Below are 24,874 nucleotides of genomic sequence, written 5' to 3'. Positions count from 1 at the left end.
TCATATTGTTGGCTGGCTGCAGCTCCATCACTGATCTGTACCTGATTAGGATCTGAACGACCAGGGCTGATGCCGCTCCGTGGTTTAATGATGTTGTTGTATAATGCCAGTAAATGGAACATTCAACCTCCATTTCTGTTTAAAGAGGGATTCTATTTTATTTTCTATTTTTTTAAACAAACTCTGCCTCCTTAAAGGTGCAATGGACGATTTTTCGGCGATTTGAGAACGCAGGCGGAAGTGCACATGCCACTCCCCCGTGTGGACTGATACAACACACACGTGCGTTTGTTTATTAGCGCAACGGAGCGCATCGCATTGCTCGTCTCCCGTAGATTTCTGTCCACTTCTGCGTCAGCTCGAACTGTCTTCTCCGTCTTCATTTTGCCCCGTAAACTGAGGGAACTATATTATGATAGATCCATGCGCTTAGGCACGCGGAAACGTGGGGAAGAACCGCACGCGGCTACAGGTGAGACAGGTGCGTTTTATGATTGATACGTGGCAGGACAAATGATTTATCCACGCCACGAGGAAATATGATAAAAAAATTTGCTGAGAAAAATCGTCCATACCACCTTTAACCCTCCAGCCTCCTTCTTTAAAAACATCTCTTCTCCCTACTTCCCCTCTTCACCTAGGGCTGTTAGAGTAAAAATGATGATGAGCCTCAGGGGAAACTTAAAACTATGCAAACGAATAGATAAAAAAGACAGGCAACTATCAGGAGGCTCCGCCTGGTGGGCAGTAGGATAAATATCTGAGTTCTCGGACTAGATCTGATGATTGAGAATGACTCTTGGATGAAAGTCGAACCGTCATTGTCCAGATGACAACTGAATCTTTTTCTACAATGGAATACTCCTGGACGAACACAATAAAGTATGTTTGTAGAGTGTTTGGGCCGCAAGAAGCATCACATTGAAACTGTGTAGGAATATATTTTTAGCATGAACTTGTAATATTAGTTGATATTTGTCATAGTAATATTTTGTGATACGGATGTCCCAATCCAATCACGTGATCGGAAATCGGGCCAGATCACGTAATTTCAGACTCGATCGAGATCGGATATACATTTTACTCTTATTAGTTTGATCAGCACTATACATTTCAAGCTTATTATTATACATGAATACCCCAGTAGAAGTCTTTCACCTCTGTGTAATGCATGAATGGATCACAACATTTTACTGCCGTAAAGCCCACACTTTATGGCAGTAAACTTTAGTTTTGTTTTACGCTGTGCGACCCTGCATGCTCAGGGAATCGCACAGATTAAGGAAAACATTCTCAATAACTGTGGCATCGACAAACAATGGGTTGATGTAATTTTGCGCGAAAACGCTGCTAATATGAAGAAAGCCATGGGTGAGATGACGTGCGCAGTCTGGACGTCTGGAGCGCAGACACGGGGGTGCGGAGTGTGCGCTGTGTCGCGTAGTCTTGCAAACTTTGCATACAGGACTTGGTTTCCCAACGCAGTGTGATAGACACCGTGGCTACCGCGAGGAAGATTGTAGGTCACTTAAAACGCTCGCCCCTGGCTTACTCGCAACTTGATTTCATCAAGAAAAACATACATTTTATTATTTAATCCAGAAGAGTATTAAGAGTGCCGTTCTGAAAAGTACATTCAAGCTACCTCAAAAAAAGGTGCACTGTTAAAGTGTTAAAATAAAAGCTGGGGACAACCTGTCATGTTGCATTTGTGCATTTTTTTTTTAATGTGTTACAAAAGTATCGGATCGGGACTCGGTAACGGCAGATACTCAAAATCAGATGACTCGGAATGGAATCGGGGCCAAAAAAACCCTGATCGGGACGTCCCTAGTTTGTTACACAATGTCCCTATAATTAAGTACTCAGTGGATTGCTCTATTTACTTCTGTGCCCATTTTTTTTGGCTCCAGTAAAAGTATTTCTTCAAGAACTTCACACTATCATGATTATTTACTTATTAGTTTAATACATTCCACAAATGGAGCTTGTGATTATTTGGCCATCTACATTTCTTTGCTATTGGATATAATGCTCCAATTTGGTAATGATTAAATCTTATGATGCAAGTTCAGTTGAAATACCAATTTCACGGCCGCATCAACTTGAAAAAGTTCAACTTCTGTGCACTGTGCTTACTTTCTTTTTTAAAGTCTTTATGGCGTTACAACTTGAAATTATTCCAAAAGTTACTATTCATCACTTGGAAGAAATTAACTTTAACAAATCATACAATTATAGTTTAATTCTTTTTTTAAATCCCAATTAAGACACTTGATTGCTGTTTGATTCACGAGGACAAAAATTAATCATCAGATTATTTGGATTGCCAATTATTTCAAAAGGTTAACCTGTTGTACAAGTATGAATGATTATGATGATTCATCTTTAAAATCCACTGTAAATTACCAGTTCAACAGAACAAGTGGTCGTTTATTTTGGTTTTAGCATTTTTTAAAAATAAAATAATGGTCTTTATTTTTTGCTCTTTTTTCTTTGTATTGTTTTCATTTAATACAAATCTAATAACAAAATAAAAAAACAAAAGACGCGAAAAGACAAAAACAAAAGTCTTGAGAAAGTCAGTCCCGTTTTTGTCCTGTTTGTACCAATGTCTTGCAAACTGACAAGTTTGCATTTTCAAATTCACTGCAAAAATCTGTCTTTCCATTTTTTTTAATTTTGCTGCTGCCAAAAGTACTATCTGCAGGTATCCATCAATCATTTCTTTATTGGAGTTTTACATCCAACAAGAATTCTTTCCAAACATGAGAGTTTGTGCTTCTCCATTGAGCTGTATACAGTGATCCCTCGCTATAACGCGGTTCACTTTTCACGGTCTCGCTGCTTCACGGATTTGCATCATGCATTGTGTTCTGCATTCTGATTGGCTAAACAGTCTCTCCGCGTCTTTTCTACCTGTGTGTCAATAACGTTATGGATTAATATGTACACGTACGTAAAACCGCTTGCCAAATTGAAGTTTGCTAATTCTCTTGCAATTTCAAGTTTCTCTAAAACCCACATCGTCGACAAAACGTTCTGCACCGACAAAGGCATTGCGGTCGGGCCCAAAAGGCAGCCCGGCTGCTCAACGCGCGGGCTGCAACAACGCTCGCCGCGGACGCTCGCGCCGGGTTTTAGGGATGGTTTATTTTCCCCTCTATCAAAACGGATGGTTTTGCAACTATGCTTGGGCCTGTAAAAAGGTTTTGTTCCTTGCTTTCAATGTTTTATGGAGTATTTCATTGTATAATAACTGTAAAAAAATAAAGGTTTCTACTTCACGGATTTCGCCTATCGCGGGTTCTTTTTGGAACGCAACCCCCGCGATAAACGAGGGTTCACTGTACCGTATTTTGCGCACGAAAAGGCGCACCGGATTATTAAGCGCACCATCAGCTATCTGTGTACCATGTGTCCTGGTCCATACATAAAGTGCACCGGACGATTAAGCGCATAAGATAAACAAAACAGACGGATAAGTCAGAGTCAGTTGAGCTTTATGAAACGCGTTCAACTCATTCAGATCAACATTGTTCAACATCAAAACACACTCTGCTATTGCTAACAGACACGTTAGCATATCCAAATCAATTCTCAGTCAAGATCACTTGTAAACACATAATATACAATCACAGAACACACTCTGCTACCGCTAAAAGACACGTTAGTGTATTCACAACAACTCCCAGCCTCGCTCAGTTGCAACACGTAAAATACAACACAGTCTGATATCGCTAAAAAACAGTTAGCATATTCACAACAACTCCCAGCCTCGCTCAGTTGCAACACGTAAAATACAACACAATACACTCTTACACTTTTTCAGTTCATTCCTCGTCATCAAATCTTTCAAATGCAGCTGAAGTACATCCTGCATAGCTATGACCAGACGTCCCGATTTACCTGGGACAGCCCCGATTGTTTACGTCCCGTGTCCCGGTTTAATGTTTAATGTCTGCTGGGGCGCATAATGGTAAAAGCAGCCAAAACGCCGATAGTGCTCCGTGCTAAAATCTCTTTGGCCATGTGATGTCGCATCTCGGACCCACGTGGCAGTTCAGTGATGATTCCTGCCTTCCGGCCTCTGACCACAGTTGACAGATAATTTAGCCCGTAAGCGCATTTCTTGTGATAATATAACAGATCCAATGGTCTCTGGGCAGTAGCCATTTTGGGACAAGATTCTTGGGGTCCTTCATTTACCGGTAGGTGTCTGCGTTGTGCCTGACTGAAAATGTTGTTTACGTTTTGACAAAGTTTCGCGTGCGCCGCTTGTAGCAGAAGACTACTGTTCCCAGAATGCTTTGCACACATGTTGTTGGGACTTCCGGTTCTGGAGTACTGTAACTCTAGTCGCGCATCGCGTCTCATGTCCCAAATCTTCTTTATACACCGTGTACCACACAAAATATCTTCGCGGTCAGTAAGCACAACCAGAAATAAACCATATATTAAGCGCACCGGACTGTTAAGCGCACGGACGGCTTTTGAGGACGTTAAAGACGTTTTACGTGCGCCTTTTTATAGTGCGGAAAATACGGTATATATTTTTCATCAGTTAATGCGCAATTTTCATCTTTATCCCTATCTGTATCTTATCTAGGTTTGCATTTTTGGTCCAGTTGTATTTTATATAGCAGCTTTTAACCCCCTCTCCTCTGTGTCCGCAGATGGCTGGGATAAATTCTCTTTCCCTTACAGCAAGAAAGAATTTGGTAAATGGGAACTGACTATTCCTCCTCTGAGTGACGGCTCTCCCAAGGTGACTCACGGCTCCAAAATCAAGGTATGCACACACCACACACCACACACCCCACACCACACACACCTCCCCCATCATCATCTTCATCCTGGGACTTGTCCGTGTTACCTGCCAAAGATCTCCCCGTCGGATGAAGTAGAAGCCTGGTGTCTAGTCTCCAACAACATGTCATAGTACGCTGCGGGCCAAAAGGAGATTACTGTACGTACACATTTGGCACGGTGCTGGGGAAAGGCAACCCGAGGAGCCCAGCCTGATGCCGCTGATTCACTCACTCCCGTCTGGCAGAAGGAGATATCACTTCAGCAGACGGTAGTGTCCATTGAGAAAATCTAGATGCCGTGTGTTGTCTGAATTATGAACAAGCTGAAGTACATGTTTGGACATCGGTGGTGAAGTAGAAGCTCCTCTGTCTCACTAGCAAGTCAGTACTGCGCAAATTTTGCCACTTGGGGTGTCATATTTGTCCTTTTAACAGCATTTTTTAATAACAAAATGTATACGTTTCCACAAGGACACTTTGGACCATATTTTGGAATATTTAATAACTTTGATCACTTCTTGTCTTATTATTCATCAGTGGCAGTAATTGTTCAGATCGCACTTAAAAACTCAAATCATAGCACATGATAGACTGAGATTGATTTGGACTTGCTCACGAGTCACACACACAGCTTTTCTGACTAATACGTCAATCCTGCTCCGTATGAATAGTCTTATTTCCAAATGTACATGTTCTTTAGATCCATCGCAGGGCATGGATCAAACCGGTACAAAACGTCAGCTGCTCCATGTAGATCCCTTTGCTTTTTTACTCACCTGACCTGTTTCATACTTACTCTATAGCCCATAATTACTCAATAATATTTTTTTTGGTTTGGTGAGAATCCAAATCCAGGATATTTATCCATTATTATTGCAGTATAAATCTTATATCCCAGTAAAACAGTAGATCCCCTCCTATTGTACATTGTGTCCTGAACACATGGGGAATGCCTCTGTAGCCAGAGTCCAGGCCCGGTCATCTCTGCTACTCCTCTGCCGCCCCTGCCCTGCTCCTGTCCCTCTTCCGCCCTGCTCCCATTGTCAATGGAGGTCAGGGAGAGGACGATAAGGAGCAGATGGAAGGGCTGGCTCCCGGCCCCGCCTTGGCCCCCTGCTTGTCGTGAATGGCCCCCGTCTGTGGGCCTCTCTTCAGTCAGGTCCACAGCACTCCCTGGTGGAAGCGCTAGCTTGGCTCCGGCTAACATGTACAACACACTGGCTACTCCAGTCATCCTGTTCTGGGCATGGTGGTCTCCTTCTCTTTCCAACTTTTCCCCCCCCTCATTTTTCAGGAGGATATAGAAACATCAGCCCAATTTTTTTTTACTCTTTTTACCTAATTACTTTACCCAATTTGAAGTACAAAACAGTTGTCCAAGAAAGAAGAGTACAACTTATGTTGAGAAACAACTACTCAAGCAAGATAACACTTTTCTGAATCTTCAACATTGTTCTAAAATGCCAGAAAACATTTTCTGAATATTCATTATCATTCTAAAAACCCTGAGCTTTAATAAATAAATGGTAGCATGAAACACTTAAGTCATTTGTTTGTATCTATTATCTCCCATTTTTTCTACCTCTAAAATAGCACAAATATTGTGTACACACAATAAATAATAAGCCCCAAAAATATCTATAATTCATTGAACAATAAGTCAATATAGTAATTATGGTGACAGGCCTATATTGAAATCGTTTTATATTGTCAACATAAAACTAGAGCGCGCTCACAAGATTAGTTTATTCACAGCGCTCATCATTCACCCCAACACTATGAGCCACAAGGAGAGGCAATCAGCTGATGGGCCTCAAGTGAACCAAGCACTGTGGTCAAACACGCACACGCTCGCTTCCCTGGTGCTCTAGGCGGTGGTCTTTTCTTTCAACTGTGGCTAAATATACCACCACGGTGAGAGAAAATGCTCCTTGAACGACACACAGACGGACCAATGCTTAACGGCTCCAACCGAGGCAGGAGAAGTGTTTTGGCTGATATTTAGAAGTTCCAATTTGCCTCGTCAGACAAAGGTTGAAAACGGCCATCTCTGTTGCACCGTTTCATACAAATAAACGTGATCCAATTCTAAGCGTGTGTACTTTTACCACGGACTACTTGTTGAAAGTGAGTTGGCCCAAGGTTAGCAGCTTTCACACCACACTCGCAGGGCCAGAGACCACCTGTTCAGTCATGGTGGCCCGAGAGCGCCCCGGCCCGAGTGCGCTGCGCCGGCCCTCGGATCAAAAGCTCTTTTACGTGGACCTGCACAAGTTGGTTTAGTCCTACACACACGTAGGCGGTATTTTTATAAACGCATATCCGCCACGTTCATTTTATTCAAAGTATTGCGTACACGCATAATCGTTTTAAATATATGTCCATCCACACAAACCTGTATAATTGTGCTCTTGAGCGCAGTCATAAACATGCCAGACCAATATTTGGGGGTGTTTACCTAAAAGTTAAACCTAATCCATCCAATGAGAGCAAGCCTTTTCTCGTTGTCACTTCTGCAAAACACGAAGCATGGCGCCATAAACAAGGCCTTAAAACGCAGCTTATTTTCTTCTAAACTCTTCACTTTGGTCGGATATTTCCAAAAGCACCGTTTTCAAGGGCATAATCCTCCGGTTATGTGTGGACGACTGGTCAAATTGTTATCAGATACCAGGCTAAGTGTGGACATGGCCTTGGATCAGAAAATATCTTCCATATATTTTAAAAGGCGTGTGGAAAATCTTCTTTACATTAACCGTCTTTTTTATTTTCTTTACAAACTTTTAACCATAACCTTGCTTTTACTGTATATGCCAGTGGTCCATTTCCATCACAATCCCACGCACATACCACATGTAGACATTTTCATAATAACCACTAGTTGCTGTTTATTCCTGTCAGTCTGGCTCTCTGATTTCTCTTAATGTCTCTAATGTTAGGCCAGTTTTTTCAGCTCCACCGATGCTTTTTATGTCTGCCCATTTATCCAACTCTCCTTTTTTTTCCCTTTCTAATCCTATAAACACTGAAGCATGTCTTAAGGAGAGCCAGCCAGCCAACCCCCCAGGGGGCCGAGCCATAATGAAAAAAACCCAGGCGGGGGTCTGGCCATTGGCTCCCAGGCAGGTGGCATTGGAACAGTCATTACTTCACAACACAAGTCCGAATTAGGCCACTTCTAATGGCGCTGTCTGCAGGGGACAAAGCCAGGCGGACCGCGGGTTACGCCATAAAATCGATCTCTGGGGGGCTGTTCACGACTCGCGCTGGCTTTCTCTGCTCTTATCAGACTTGCACCGTCAAAGTTAACTTGTTTGTTATCTTAACTACTTACTGCAAGGTCTGTTGGACAATACAATACAAAACTATACAAATAACGGCTTTATTTAACTTCACATACAATGAATGTTTGATTAAATAGATGAATTTGGCGCCACAGTTGTGCAGTTGTGATGGAGAGGCTGAGGAGGCAGATGTTTGTGCTGCTGAGGTTGTGGTTGAAATGGCAGGAATCGGTGCAGTCAATGACAAAAGTTGGGAACTCGGAAGAATTCTATCCACTTGGTTATGCTTTATTGTTCCATAGACATCTAAAATATATTTTCTCTCAATTCGTCATTCGGCTTTATAATGAAACTCTTGCTTAACTCTTTAAGACATTCACCTCACCATATGTTTTGATCTATAACAACATTAAAGGTCCCATAACATGCTAAATCGACTTTTCAGAGCTTTTAACCTTCTTACGTTGCTATTTGTGCTTCATATGCACCCAGAGTATTTTTTTGATTGATTCCCGCAGTTTTTAGCTTTAGTACAGACTATATCCTTTCCTCGGATCTGCAAACTGACGGGGAGTGGTTGCAAGACCGCGTAATAACCGCAGGCACGCGTCACCATCCCCCCTCACCCTCCCCCCTCTCCATCTGCCTCCCGCCCCCTTCCCCCCGGCTCCGCGCTGATTATTTACCAAACGAAAACGTCCTGCTGCAGTCGTCGTGGTACTTCTACTGCGTGCACTTCAAACTCTGGATCTCACTCTGTGTCCAGACTATAAGGCTCAGGTCTACGCACCGCCATGATAAATAGAATGTTGATTCTCGCGTGCGGCTGTGTCCACGCTGTCACCTTTGCCTCTGTGTACACCCCCACCATCCCCGGGGTGGGCGGGGCACACACGCTCTCGCTGAGACTACGTCACGGGTTGGGCGGGGGAGCCAGATCGCTCTTTGCAAGGGTGGGGGTGAATATCAAACCAAGCCGTTTGCATTTCCGGGTTGGTGAGGGGGTCCAAGGTCTGGGTGATATTTCTTAACTATTATGTTATGGGTGTTGCACAACCCTTATTATTATCAATTATACACTTAGGATAGACTACGAAACGTGAAAAAAAGCATGATATGGCACCTTTAAGGGAATGGGTCCATCGACATTGATGCCAAGCAAGAGTTTTTAAGGGATTGAACACATTTATGTAAAATCTATTTTGCCCCAGTACAGATATATTGTAAAAGTAACTCCTAAAGTGAATTGGAGTCCCTTGTGTGCTGCTAAATAAAGCGTTTTATTAAACCAGGAAGTGTACTGTTAGCATGCTAGTTGTCGTTAGCTTTACCGTGAGGCCTCTGAAAGTTGTAAAAAGCGCTTATTAACTCATCACAGTGGAAAAAACAAAGGATGCTAGGAAGCCACATAGACTGCTGCAAAGAGTTTAAAATGAAACGTTTAGAAAATGGCTTGGCATTCTTTTTGAACACTGTGTAAAACCCGGAGACTTAATCTTTGCCTCAAATGCAGGCCGATGCAGGATTACTCCACTCAAGCACCAATCAAAATATAACTCATGGTTGTGTCTTGGTTTAAGCCCAGTTTTGTCCAGTGGTAGACTTGGTTTAGTCCCGGTTTATTAGCCCCAAATCTAGTCGGTCAGTTCAGTTTAATCCCACTTCTGAAGTGTGTCAGGTGTGTTACAGTGGCATATTGAGCTTTTGTATAATTGCAAGAAGCTGGTCATGTTAAAGTAAAGAAGTTTCCCATTTATTGAATAGTGAAGGTTATTCATTGTGGGTAATGAGAGGGATTAATGGTGGGGACTTTTTGTTTTAGTCTTTGCCACGAAAATAATTATTTTTCATACTGTTTTGATGTGTTTTTTGTAGTGTTATGACAGTATTCCTGTTCGTGTTTGATGTGAATTTCTTGGCCTGATGTGTGGATGGCGCCTCATGTCTGCTTCACTGTGTTCACGGTCTTTTTAGGATCTGTCGATTCTGACATCTGTTGTGATAAAACAACTGTACTTTATGTATATAGCGCCACTACTGACACATTGCTTTTGTCCGTGTATATTTCTGTTTCTACTCTTAACCACTCCAAATTCAAAAAAGCTTTATGTTGACATTTGGAAATTGTCAAAGGTTTTCTAGGAAACTCTAGTCTTTCAGAATTGTTCACTTTCTGCATGTCTGTGTGTGTTGTATTGGATCAATAACAAAACATAAATCAGATTTGATCTTCAGCAGTTACAGTTACTAGTACTTGCCTCTAGTATGTCTTGTTCTGTAACTTGTACTACTGTAGTTATTTAGTGTGTTCGATATGAAGCTGGATTTGTGGGTTGGCGACGTAACTTTGGAGGTTAACCCTGGTTTGGTGGTTCTACAAAGCAGTATCACTTTCTATCAGGGAAGATGGACTTTTTGACCAATCAGAGACGTGAATCCAACTGCAGTAACAAATGAGTGGTTGTGTGTGTGGAGAGGGGGGGGGAGCGGCGCAAAGATCTGAAGGAGGAGGAGCAAAAGCAACGGCGTGTATTTCATTACAAGGCGTATGGATTTACAATGGATGGATATTTAAACACATTAGCGTGTGTCAGTCATGCCTGGATTGAATATACCCATTCTGTAAGCATCTAGTAAAGACACTCTATTAGAATCTGTAAAGATTCTGTAAAATGTAATTGTGCACATTTAATCAGGCTGTGTGGTTTCGTGCTGCTTGGCTCAGACATTAGTGCTGTTCTGTCAGTGAATGACACTGCACGTCCTTCATGACTTTAGCTCATGTATTTAATGACTTTCTCTGTCGCCATGTGAACGCTGTGCCTGCGTTTCCTTTGGCTTATATTTAACCTCTTTATTCCTTATATATTCTAATCATGATTGTGCACTCCCTTCTTCATTGTTCTAATGAATCTGCTGACGCTGACTCCACCCTCGTTCTCTTAACGTGCACAGCTTCATTCTGAAAAATCCGGGTTTCACACACAGTTAGGAACCCACTTTGTGGTGCGGCTTTTCCTGATGCTCATGTTTGGGTCTATCTAGATTAGGGAAACAAATCAATGATAAATGTATACAGCTTATAAGAAGCGTCTGACAGTTTGGACTCCACAAACATGATCTGAAGTGCTGACTCTTGTACTCGTGTCCAGCCAGGATTTTCAAACACAAAACTTGTAGAGAGTGGTGCAGTTTTCTATACTTCTAAAATATTTCTAGACTGATTATTTGAATGACTATTTACAGTGCATTTGAAATGTAATGCGATAGTGCTGTTGTTTTAAAATTATATGCTGCATATTATTTTAAAACAACAGTACGATTGCAACACATAATATATTGTAAAATCATGATTGAAATGGTATAGGAGACTGGATTTTCCATTACTATAGCTAATATAAATTTAATTAGCTTGTGTTCCTAAAATATAAATATATCAATATTACATTTACATTTACATTTTTTTTTGCTTCGTCAATGGAGTTTGAAATGTTCGTATCATGACAACATTTCAAGCCTTTCTAGATGGAGCTTCCTATGCATTCCCTTCCCTTGCCTGGGGCTCCGTCATGGGTTACGTGAGGCAGACCGCTGGACGCACTCCCCTCTGTCATTGACGTCTGTGCCCTGCTTACTGTACCACACATGACCTCCATTTGTCTGCTCCCAGGTGGTTGTTCACACCAAAGAAGGGAAGCGCCTCTACCGGATCTCGCCCTGGGCAAAGTACGTCACCCAGGAGGAGAAGGCCGTCATCTACGACTGGGTGCACTGGGACCCGCCCAACCCCTACAAAGTGAGTCCAAACTCATGGCACACTGTAACTAAATATTCCAGAATAGGTTGAAATGAAATAGTATCTGTTTATTGTTTGCATAAAATCTTTTAAAACCCTTTAGTTTAGAGCTCTAGAAACGTTTTGAAATGTGATTCTTTTATTAGTTTGTTTGTTCAGAGGCCTATCTCAGTCTCTTTTTTTTTTGTCAATTCTTCTCGACGCCTTTAAAAATGTGAACTTTGAACAGAATCCTTTTATCAAAATATAAATTGCAAATCTAAGCACTCTCACAATACTTGTATTTTTCCCCAATTCATGCAGCCCTACCACATCATTTGTTAATAGGTTTAAGAAAACGGACCTTGCCCCCATATCAAGTTAGAATATAATGGAACCAGTCAAAATGTGATGCAGGTTAAATATTCTATTATATATGCAGTTAAATGTAACTTTTAAAATGCTAAATACTTCATTGTCATTTAAGGTACTCATTTAGATCACACATTTAGAACAGAATTTCTTTGCATCTCACTTTTATTTGCAAAATATTTCCAATTTTAAAGTGCTAGAAAAAAAATGTTTTAAATACATTGTTCTAAAATCAGTCCTATATACGTACCAAATACAGAATTTTACATTATATACAGCCAAAATGCTAGAGACTAGGATGAAGTCAATTGTATTTGTAGAGCACTTTTCATGCACACAGACAACTCAAAGTGCTTAGCATAGAATCTAAAAATTCACACAATTTACACATTTTCAGTAAATACAAAGAATACTTTAATATCAATGAATACATACTTCATACATTTACTAATAAGTTGGACATAAGCAATGCTGAAAATATTACTTTTTAATTTAGACTAAAATATTAGGCCTTTTTTAAAAAGGTAGGTATAAGAAGAGAGTTCCACATCTTGGAGGCATAAAAGGCTTCACCATGTTTGGTTCGAACTTTAGGCACCACCAAGAGACCTGTACCATCAGCTCTCGGGGGCCGACGGGGCGGAGTCAACAGGTCAGCCAGATATTTTGGACCTCTACACCTGCTATTAGATGCAAAATAAAAATAGGCTTATTATGTACTCAAAATGTACAGTTAAAGCTGCTTGATTGTGGACATTATGAGACCTGTGAACAGGCCATTACAATAGTCCAGCCTACTTAAAATAAATGCATGGACCAACTTTTTCTGATCTTATCCTGGAAATAATGTCACCGAGGTGTGTGTGTGTGTGTGTGTGTGTGTGTGTGTGTGTGTGTGTGTGTGTGTGTGTGTGTGTGTGTGTGTGTGTGTGTGTGTGTGTGTGTGTGTGTGTGTGTGTGTGTGTGTGTGTGTGTGTGTGTGTGTGTGTGTGTGTGTGTGTGTGTGTGTGTGTGTGTGTGTGTGTGTGTGTGTGTGTGTGTGTGTGTGTGTGTGTGTGTGTGTGCAAAATGATTTTGGGCCTATAATTATTAAGTACAGTGCAAATCAGCATTAATAATCTGAATACAAGGGCAGCACATGCAAAACCACTTTTATTGGTGATTGATCCCGAACCCATGTATAATGTGGCCTTGTGTCATTGCTTTGGTTCTTGCTGCCAACAGACATGTCAAGAACACTTGCATAATATAATGCTTCATTCTAAAATGTAGGTTAATAGAAATGTGTAAAATGGAACAAGTTACTTTGCTCATTTCTCCTCTGCAGTCCAAGGACAAGAATGTTGAATGTTATTTGAATAAAGCATTGCCACTGTGAGGATTTAAAAAGTTGGCTTGCCCTTACAAGCCAAACTTCTTTACTTTTTTTTTTTTTTAACATTTTAACTAATTCAAAACCACTGTGGAGCATTTAATAAGGTTCGGGTCAATCCATGAATTAATTAACGTATAACAATTCAATTTACCACCTGCACATAAATCTTATCTTTAAATGTGATTAGATAGCAATGTAATCGTAAACTCTATGATATCTAAACTACTGTATTTGCTTAAGTATCCCTTTAAGGCTTCTTAACCAGGCACTTGCAGCTGATTTGAGGGCCTGAAAGCCGTTGCCTCTTGATGTTTGGTCACAAGTGCACAATCTGCACAATGAGAGCCCCTTAAGAGCACCTTGCCTTCTTTATCGCATGCTATTTAGTACCATTTTAATTAGCTTCTTTCTCACTGTGTATTTATTTTATTTAAAAGAGGCTCAATCACTTGAAGTAGTCAGTCCTTCCTTTTTTTGCCCTCACAAAAAAGGATTTATAGCATGTAATTCTAGCATGATCACTAATGGAATTACAGTTTCCTCTCCAAATATTTTTTTTATAAATGATTTATGCCAAGGAAATGGTGGTCAAGTGATTTTGACATTAGTTGTGTGCTGTGCCTTTTATAGTGTGTGTGTGTGCACGCGTTACTAATGTAATCGTTATATAAAAGACATGAGGGTTTGTGTACATGCATGAATAAAACAAACATTTTATTGATGAGAGGTAAGTAATTTAAGAACCCAAATTGATCCAAGCCTCGAAATAACGGGCCGGACACGGTCAATGACCGGCGCAAAAATCAGTTTTGACAGACTCTAAAATTGAGGCTCCGGACACAATGACCGACGCAAATTTTTTGGCGTAATATATATTCTTAATAGGCAAAAACAACGCGGTGAACATGCCCAAAGCGATTCCTATGCACAAACTCGGGCGCGCTGTACTACAGACCACGATTATTGCTGTAGTTATACAGCGGAGGAAGGCAGCGGAGCTCAGGACCACAGAGCGCTGTGCATCTTCATCATCCTTAAGCCACTTATCACTCTATCAAAGACGGTGAGGAGAAGATTCTGAGCAGGAGAAAAGATGTTTTGAAAGAGTTAAAGAGGCAATCTTTGCTAAAAAAGAGAATCTTTCTTTAAACCGGTTTAAGATTCAACCTTCCGGTCGTATATATTAGTGTTTTGAAACCCTTGAGTGGCAGACGCTCGGGGCATTACAATAGGATGTAGATGGCCCATTAAAGGGTTGGGTCTAGATCACACACCTCGTAACTCACTGCAGTCCGAATTTCAATATGGCGGCAACCGAAACGGAAGTTACCGACTCCAACATGGCGGCAACCGAGACCGGTCCCGCTAATACAGCTCAGGCAATCATTTTCTCTCTTGGGTCCAAATCTGAAGTGTACCCTAACCCTAACCCAGTGTCTCAAGCGTATCGAGGGCCGCTATGTAATTATTGTCTTTTAAGATGGTGATTTGGGCTGCCACGAGGGCCGCCATTTTGGATTCTGTAACTTCCGTCCCCGTTGGAATTCTGACTGCAGAGTGTTAGGAGGTGTATGATCTACTATTGACCCCCATTACAGAGCTGTTTAAAAAACAATGAAGAGTAGCCTCAAATGACACCAAAAACAGATTGAGAATCAGTCTTGGATGAGTCAAAATGTTTTTTTTTTTTTTTTTTCTAAAAACGGTGTCCAGATGATACTGAATTTTGAAGGTCTCAAACAAGTGAATAAGCCGCAAACGAGGAGTCAAACGTTTAGTGCATATTAAATAAGTTTCCAGATTAGCACATTGGGTTGTTGGAGATCGTCACGTTATCCGGCGGACATCCTAAGGAAAACGCAACGAGGCAGACGGGCTGGACGTAAACTCCGAGAGAAGAGAGGGACAAACAGGAAGTCGGTTCCCGCCGTAGTCATGGGTAACGTGAGGTCCCTTCAAAATAAAATGACGGAAATAGCGAGCCTCATGCGGTCCCAGAGGATTTATAGGGACAGCAGCGTCTTGATTTTCACAGAGACCTGGTTAACAGCAGAAATGCCAGACTCTATTGTAGGTTTGGACAATTTTCATCTGCTGCGGGCGGACAGAACGAGAGAATCCGGGAAGAAAAGAGGTGGAGGTCTGGCGGTGTATGTGAACACGAGCTGGTCCAAACCCGAACACTGCACAGTGAGGGAGCAGCTATGTAACAAGGATATTGAACTATTGGCTATTGGCATGAGGCCATATTATCTGCCCCGGGAGTTCTCACATGTGATTTTGATAGCAGTCTATGTGGCCCCGTCTGCCAATGCTGAAGATGCTTGTGAAGCACTGCTCTCCTGCACTTGTAGGCTGCAAACACAGCATCCGCAGGCTCTCTTCCTCATCTCTGGTGACTTTAACCACGCTTCTCCCTCTTCTGTTCTACCAACATACACCCAGTATGTTACCTGCTCCACCAGAGAGAATAGAACATTGGACTTGTTTTTTGCCAATACCAAGGAGGCTTATTCTTCTTCCCCCCTCCCTCCCCTGGGCAGCTCGGACCACAACCTTGTACATCTGAGCCCTGTGTATGAACCCATCGTGCGCAGGCAGCCTGTGGTGTCCCATGAGGTGAGGATGTGGTCTGCTGAGAGCGAGGAGGCTCTGAGGGACTGCTTCAGCACCACTGTCTGGACTGAGCTTTATGACCCACATGGGGAGGACATCAACACCATCACAGAGTGCATCACGGACTACATCAACTTCTGTTTTGAGAACATTGTTCCCTCCCGGACGGTGCGGTGTTTTCCAAACAACAAGCCATGGATTAACCGTGAACTGAAGGCTCTGTTGAAGGAGAAGAAGAGAGCCTTCAGGTCAGGGAACAAGGAGGAGCTGAGGACTGTGCAGAAGGAGCTGAGGAGGAAGATCAGGCAGGCTGAGGCCGGCTACAAGAGGAGGATGGAGGAGCAGCTGCAGCAAAAGAACATTCAGGGAGTGTGGAGGAGCCTGAAAACCATCTCGGGCTTCAAAATCCCCCCTGCCCAGACAGAGGGGGATCTACAGTGGGTGAATGATTTAAATGCTCACTTCTTGAGGTTTGATCGGTCACCCGCCCCTCCCCCTGCACAGCTGCACGCTCCCTCTTCCACAGCTGGACAATGCCCTGCATCTGTTCCTCTTCGCTTCTCTGCCCCGGACCATCAGCTCCCCACTTCGCCTGGATTCACCCATCCCCCCAGCACACAGTCCCTCTGCCAACCACTGACTGTCACAGCAGCACAGGTGAGGAGTGAGCTGAAGAGGATTAAAGTGAGGTAGGCAGCAGGACCTGATGGCATCAGCCCCAGGCTCCTTAAGTCCTGCGCAGATGAACTGTGTGGAGTTATGGAGCATGTCTTCAACATGAGCCTGAAGCTGAGGGTGGTACCACAGGTCTGGAAGACCTCCTGTCTGGTACCTGTGCCTAAGACACCGCGCCCCAAAGACCTCAACAGCTTCAGGCCAGTGGCTCTCACGTCCCACCTGATGAAGACACTGGAGCGGCTAGTCCTGGACCACCTCCGCTCCACCGTGAGCTCAGCCATGGACCCGCTGCAGTTTGCATATCGGTCTGGCATCGGAGTGGAGGACGCCGTCATCTCCCTGCTGCACCGCTCTCTCTCTCACCTGGAAAAGCCTGGCAGCTCTGTGAGGATTCTGTTCTTCGATCTTTCCAGCGCCTTCAACACCATCCAGCCGCTGCTCCTGAGGGACAAGCTGGAGACGGCTGGTGTGGAGTATGACCTGGCAGAGTGGATCCTGGACTACCTCACAGACCGACCCCAGTTTGTGAGAGCCCGGAACTGTGTGTCTGACACTCGGACCTGCAGTGTGGGGGCGCCCCAGGGCACTGTCCTCGCGCCCTTTCTCTTCACCCTTTACACTGCAGACTTCAGACATGACACGGACAGCTGTGTCCTGCAGAAGTTCTCTGACGACTCTGCCATCATCGGACTCATCACGGACGACGATGACGCGGAGTACAGGGGACTGGCGCAGGACTTTGTGGACTGGTGTCAGCGGAACCACCTCCTCATCAACGCGGGGAAGACCAAGGAGATGGTGGTGGATTTCCGCAGACGCCACTCCACTGCCCCCTCACCAATGAACATCCAGGGACGGGACATTGAGAGAGTGGACTCATACAAGTACCTGGGTGTTCATCTGAACCACAAACTGGACTGGACTCATAACACAGACGCACTGTACAGGAAGAGCCAGAGTCGGCTCTACCTCCTGAGGAGACTCCGGTCTTTTGGAGTGACAGGGCCACTCCTGAAGACCTTCTACGACTCTGTGGTGGCATCGGCCCTCCTGTATGGTGTGGCCTGCTGGAGCAGCAGCATCACAGAGAGGGAGAGGAAGAGGCTGGACAGAGTCATCAAGAAGTCCAGCTCCGTCCTGGGCTGTGCTCTGGACTCGGTGCAGGAGGTGGGGGACAGGAGGGTCCTGGCTAGATTCACATCTATGCTGGACCATGAGTGTCACCCCCTGCAGGACACTCTCTCCGCTCTGGAGAGCAGCTTCAGTGAGAGACTGATCCACCCTCGATGTGTGAAGGAAAGGTTCCGTAGGTCTTTCCTTCCTGCTGCTGTCAGACTTTATAACAAAAACTGTTAGTACTGAACACTCGCAATACTGACCTAACCTAATACTGATGTGCAATTCTGTCGTATGTGCAATTTCTGTTGGAATTCATGTGCAATTCATGTGCAATTACTGTGAAATTCATGTGCAATCTATGTGCTGTCGTGACACATATTCATGTGCAATTACTGTCGGGATCACATGCAATGGTATTTATTTATTTATTTATTTGTCTATGGGAGTTTTTATTTATTTATAGGAGATCTTCTACTGAAAGTGTTTTTCAGACTTCCTATAAGTGATCTGTTCTTCTGTATCTACCTCTGTATCTACCTGCGTTGCACCAATGAAATTTCCCCATGTGGGACAATAAAGGAATATCTTATCTTATCTTTTTTTTCTTCTTTTTTTTTTTATTGATTTTGCATTTAAAAGACACCACATAGTGCACTCAAAACATCAAAGCAAGTATAATCATAATAATAATAATAATAATAACTTTTATTTATATAGCGCTTTAAGTTACATAAACTTAGACATATCTATATACACATATACCGGTACATGTATATACACATCAGGTGCTGTAACATTGGTACCCACCACTTGACCGAGGAATTGAATTGAATTTTTGTGTAGTAATCTATCTGCTTTGGATTGTGTCATTTATGCTTTACTGTCTGCAGTATGACTAAATCAGATTTATATTTGCCTGTCAGAACTTTAATGTTGGTTTCTAGAATGAAAAGTGATCGGAGACAAAGCAGCAGCAGAAGACAGGCTTTAGATTGTGATCAATGAGCTGAATTTGTCTCAAGTTATGACAGAAAACATATTATATATTCAACTGTAACTGACAAAACATTTCATGATTAAACTTAAAACTGCTGATGCTTGATTTTATAGGTGCACAATGTAACTTTTCTGGTGGGGGTGCTTTTCTCCATAGAACGGATCCTAGAATGTTGGGGGGCTTGTGGATCAGGAATGGACTCGCTGCTGTAGATAAGGATCAAAACCCATAACTTCTGTCTCCTTGAAGTATCAAACCTTCTCATTTTCAATTCTACTGTTACCAATATGACTAACAGCGGACATGGGCTTCAGCAGGCGGTCTTCAAAATGGTGGCGACAACAAATAAGTCACGCAACTGAAACCCATGAATAGCTTTAGGTATAAACTTGGGAAATTGAATATTTTTCAGTATTACCCATTTGCCCAGGTGTTTTTAGAGTCTGAACCAACTCTATCTTAATTTACACGTAACCGCACCTTTTACGGAGACAAATACAATCCTTGTTTTTCCCATTAAACTCCCATCTTTGCCGTGAGATACTAATAACCTAGAACCACCACACATTTTGCTTTTCACCTTCACAGCTAACATTCCCCAAATGTATTCTTTCACATGGAAAAAAGTATCTGACACTAATTTTAGTTTCTGCTTCAGCCAGTCCACCCGCGGCCCAAGAAGCCCAGCAGCCTGCGCATCTACGAGGCTCACGTGGGCATTGCTTCACCTGAGGGAAAGATTGCCTCATATACCAACTTCACAACCAATGTGCTGCCCCGCATAAAGGAGCTAGGTAAGTCCACGAGATGTGATAACCTCCAACAGATTATTCTCTTTTCTCTGGGGCCGCCTGGTATTTGGTTGGGATTGTGCAAAGTGTGAGATATGTGAAGCCTGAATCACTGCCAGCATGTGTTATATGTGTAGAAATATGTGCTATGTCAGATTATTTATATATATATATATATATATATATATATATATATATATATATATATATATATATATATATATATATATATATATATATATATATATATATTTTTTTTTTTAAACTCATCCAGTCCCTAGTGTCATTTAAATCTCAAAAATAAATCATTGCTACCAGCAGGTAGTGTCAGTTATACACCTTAAATGAATCAAACGTAATGCTTTAAAATAAAATATCTGTAATAATTGTCTTGGCCAAGTTGTTCTTGACAGGCAGTGCATTTTGTTCTTTTGGCAAATTGCATGTTTTGCTGTAACTGGAAGCCATACATTATCACATCTATAAATACATTCCAGTCATCTGAGCTGCTCTGACATGAAATACTGTTCTTTTGTAATGTTGGCATCGTTGTGTTTATGGTACTTCCACATAGTTTTTTAAAAGAGATTGCACCTTAAGTTTATCTTAAGTCATAGTTTATGGTTGAACAAAATTAAAGGATAAAAGTAAAAGTTTCAATTGTAGTCATCACAACTGTGTAAGCCCTGCCCACAGGGCGAAGCCTCCTGAGGATAGCTTCCCTTTCTGTTTAAAGAGAGATTCTCTTTTTTAAGAAGATTCGATACTTAAAACAGTGCAAACAAATAGATAAACAGGACCGGTTATTCTCACGTAGTTCAGCCCAGAGTTCTCAGACTAGATCGGCAAGTCAAGTCTTGTTTTTCTAAAAAAAAAGATTTAAAAAAACATTGTCCAGATGACTACAACTGAATCTGGAACTTCTTTAGACATTGTCTTTAGATGTCTTTAGACATCCTAAGGACAAGTTGCCGACTCAAACAGAGCAATGTAGTTTATTCGATCCAATGCAGTGAAGAAAGCTGTAAAGAACGTTACATAGGTGAGACGAAACAGCCTCTACACAAGAGGCTTTATCAGCACAGAAGAAATACAAGTTCAGGACCTCAGAGTGCCGTGCATCTCCATCTTGAAGCCTCTAATCACTCGTTTGAAGACGGTGAGGTGAAGGTTTTAAGCAGGGAGAAAAGATGGTTTGAAAGAGGAGTCAAGGAAGCTATTTTTGTTAAAAAAGAAAGACCTTCTTTAAACAGAAATGGAGGGCTAAGATTCTATCTCCCTGGTATCTATTATGGTATACTGAACCCCTGGAAAGGTCGAGGACCAGGACAAGGACATTTAGATGCTAATCAGGTACTCAGGGTGGTTGAGCCAGGGTCTCACAAGGACAAAGAGGATTCTAATAGCCCATTAAGATTCTGAATAGGCTCGGTAGATACAAGGGGGAGTTTCTGTTGAAACAAACAACTCTTGCTACTTCAGGAAGGCTCCTCCCAATGGGCGAGTCTTACCACAGAACAGTATTAATATCGGAGTTCTCGATCTAAATTCTTTTATTGACAATGACTCTTGGATGAGAGTCGAAACGTCTATTTTTTCTAACTGAGTCCAGATGACTACAACTGAAGCTTTTTCTACTATGGAACACGCCTGGACGAATGAGGGATCACACCGACAACTTCTATTTCCAACTATGATCAATTGGGCCTATTCAGCGGAAGGCCTGAGGACTAAAAATCCCCCAGAGCAAATTAATTAATCTGACACATTTTCCTTTTGCACCCACTAAAAATGTAATTAAATCCGTCCAAAATCTTTCGGTTCGTCTCCCTTACAGAAATTTGCAAGCAAAATATTACATTTTCTTTCTCTTTCTACTTTTGTATGCATTTTTGTGAGTTCAAAACCGTGTGATTACACATGGCACCACCAGATGATATATATGTAAATGGGAAATAGAATATCTATTGCGATGCTCTCAAATAACTACTTGAATAAATGTTCTTCAACCTTAATTGCAATGTTTTTCTATTCAGCAATATAATATTTAATTCAATTTCACAGTTGTTGTTCACATGGTTATTTTGAAGTTCCCAGCATTTTAGACTGTAATTGTATATTATAGTCTATATTGTCGGTGTAACTAATGTTATTTCTTGGAGCAATAGATTACAATGTAGATTTCTTTGCATGGCTAGAACAAGACGGACTGACCAATAAGACGAGTGGCAGCTTGTGACTAGCAGAGCACCCTACAGACATGTCACTACAGAATATATCACCTTTACATGTGGTCCGATACATAACCTTCATAAATCGTGCAAAATATGACCTTTCTGTTGGGTTTTGCTTGGTGTTTTTGGGTGGGATGCTATAGGACACTTGGACTGTGCATTGACCTTACTGACTTTGATAACTCTCCTCACAGCCACATCTCAGTCTTTAGGAATCCGTGTCAAAGCCAATGTCTGGAGCTGTCACTTCGACGCTCTGACTGACACGGGTCAAACAACAGGAAGATATTGTTGCCAAGAGTAAAACGCACTAAAAACTGCACTTGAGAAACTTTGAGGGACACGGCACTGTTTCTAAGAGTCAAAACTGTCATTCACTTGTGTTTTATGCTATGCCCACACGTTACTCTCACTGTTTTGCAGATACAAGAGAGAACAAATGAAAGAAAAAAGAAGGAAAATTGAACAAGATATAGCTAGCTTGTACATGCTACTGTAAAGCTGGGCGAGATGGCAAAAAAAGAATATTGTATTTCCCCCCGTATTGATTCATCTCGATTTTCTATTCAATTTTCAAAAACTAAAAAAACTCTGAATCTGCTGTGCTGAATTATTGATATGACAATTGTAGGCTGCTATTAAGGACACTGAAGAAAAACGTCAATTTACTAAACTTTCATCACTGGTTTTAAAGGATATTCATGTGTCAAGACCGAGTATCAGCAAATGTATTTTATCGTGAGGTACTAGGCAATACCCAGCCCTAGTACTGGAAACATGTTCCTCAACTAGGAAAGAAATCTGGTACAGGCCCTTTAGTCAATTCAAAATAGATTTATAGTATATGTGTATTTATTCTTACAACAGTTTGAAATACATGACATTAATATAGAGCTTTTCTAGCACTAACACTTAATATCAAGGAACTAATTAGTACTTGCAGTGGCTGTGTCTTATGGGGGCACAGCAGTTAAATGGGGAAACACACACGCACCAAATTGTGGGTGCACTAAAGTTACCAAAAGTTAGTTGGTAGCTACAAGAGACGTCTGAATGTGAAAGTGGATGTAATGATCCTGTTAAAGGCTCACCAGGGAGACGCACACCTCCTGCTGACATGTACTGTAGTAAACACATGGACTCTTCACACTTTATCACAGCAATTAATTAGCATTTAAGAATAAAACATGAAAACAAGTACAAAAAAAACAAGTAATACACACGAGTAATACAAATTGAGCTACTTATTCTTGCAAGTTTCTATACAAAGTCTTATATCACTTTTAGGTTTCTAAAATAGCCTCTGCTGCATTAAGTTTACATTAGGATTTCTTTTGACAAACTAAAACATGTGAAATGTCCTCTCTTGCGTTTAATTTACATTCTGTTAGACATCAGATATGGTGCACAGTTGTAAATTGTTCCAGGAAGAATCTTTGTGTAAAACTACTGAAATCTAAGTCATAAATCAATACCCATTTCTTTGAGTAATGCCCACAGGATATGTGCACTATATTATATTATATTTCTTGCAGACTTTAAGGTGAATTTGTCCCAAAACTGCAAACCTTTTACTCTGTTTTCCAATTTAGTATTTGTCCTTTGTGTGTCCAGGTTATAACTGCATTCAGCTGATGGCCATTATGGAGCATGCCTACTACGCCAGCTTTGGATACCAGATCACCAGTTTCTTTGCCGCCTCCAGGTAAAAAAAGAACACATAATACTGCATATGATTTGTTTAAACAAAAGTAACGATGTCATCATTCCACCCATGCAATAAAATACTTCATTTCATTGTGTCTGCCAATGTTTGTAAAATGGTGTTCTCAGTATACATTCTGTACATCATTTTGTTGCCTTAAATTATAAAATACAGTGAATATTTAAGTTGAAGCATTAAAAAAATTATTGTTTTTTTTTCCCTTTTTGTCAATAATTGTGAATAATACTAAAATCACACCGTTTCCCCTCACAATTATTGTAACTCTAAAACGTAATATTGTGACATCCCTAGTGTGAACTAATGACAAAGTGTATTGTATTTTAAATCAAACTGATCTCAGTCATCACTTACTATTTTTAACTCAAGTAACTGAAACACTGAAGCACAGGCATAATGTAATGTAAAATGTGTTTATACCCATTTGAATTGCCTAATACACAAATAGATGAATTTGCTCTAGTGTATTTTTTTTCTAGATTTGAACCAGTATTAATATCAAAAGTGTCTTTCGTATAGATGACTGAACCCAAAGCTGCCCCACCCGATACCTCTGACAGTCGATATTCATGAAACACCACTGAGTAACCCAATATTTCACAAACAGGTTTTATGAATTCATGCATCCCTCGGAACAATTCTTTTCAACAGTGCAAACCGCAAATAAAACACGCTGTGACTTCCGACTCGACTTCCCCAGTCTCTTTCACCTCAGACGAAGGTGAGGACGTACGACACAGGCATTAATCTCTGCAAATGCGTTGAGCGTTAATCCTGAGAGCGGCAGCGGGGCTCGATAAAGCCGGACTCGTGGCACTATTTATCTCCGGAGCAGATCCCCCTCTCCTTTGGCGTTTTTGCTCTTCTCTAGGCAAAGTGTAATGTAGTGTAATTTCACCCATGATTGATCCCTCCAGTGTCCGTTAAAACCTGCGTGATTGAATGGCGGGAAGCCGGTAATGTAGCCTCCGCCACGCGGGCCCCGAGCCCAGGGAAAGCTGATCTACAAACAGATAGAGGGCCAGTCGGGATATTATCGACGGCATGCGCAGTGTCTCTTGTGTACTTGTATACAGCGAGCAGGGGAATATTGATAACT

The 24,874-nt window shown here is 41.7% G+C and overlaps 1 protein-coding gene across 1 annotated transcript in view; it reads left to right on the top strand.

The window, feature by feature from the left end:
* The window catches only part of gbe1b (glucan (1,4-alpha-), branching enzyme 1b), a 202,699-nt gene that overhangs the window by 33,223 nt on the left and 144,602 nt on the right, over nucleotides 1-24,874 (top strand). Inside the window, exons 3-6 of the mRNA XM_072460189.1 lie at nucleotides 4,677-4,792; nucleotides 11,766-11,891; nucleotides 19,686-19,821; nucleotides 23,667-23,757. Coding sequence (XP_072316290.1) covers nucleotides 4,677-4,792; nucleotides 11,766-11,891; nucleotides 19,686-19,821; nucleotides 23,667-23,757 — 469 coding nt within the window. The remainder of the gene's footprint in view (nucleotides 1-4,676; nucleotides 4,793-11,765; nucleotides 11,892-19,685; nucleotides 19,822-23,666; nucleotides 23,758-24,874) is intronic.

Source organism: Eucyclogobius newberryi, unplaced genomic scaffold (assembly GCF_026437365.1).
Source record: "Eucyclogobius newberryi isolate DKJ021-1_F unplaced genomic scaffold, fEucNew1.0.hap1 SCAF_10, whole genome shotgun sequence".
In the NCBI taxonomy this organism is placed as follows: Eukaryota; Metazoa; Chordata; class Actinopteri; order Gobiiformes; family Gobiidae; genus Eucyclogobius; species Eucyclogobius newberryi.
Note: the sequence above shows the minus strand (reverse complement) of the source record. Positions and strands in the feature narration are given on the sequence as shown.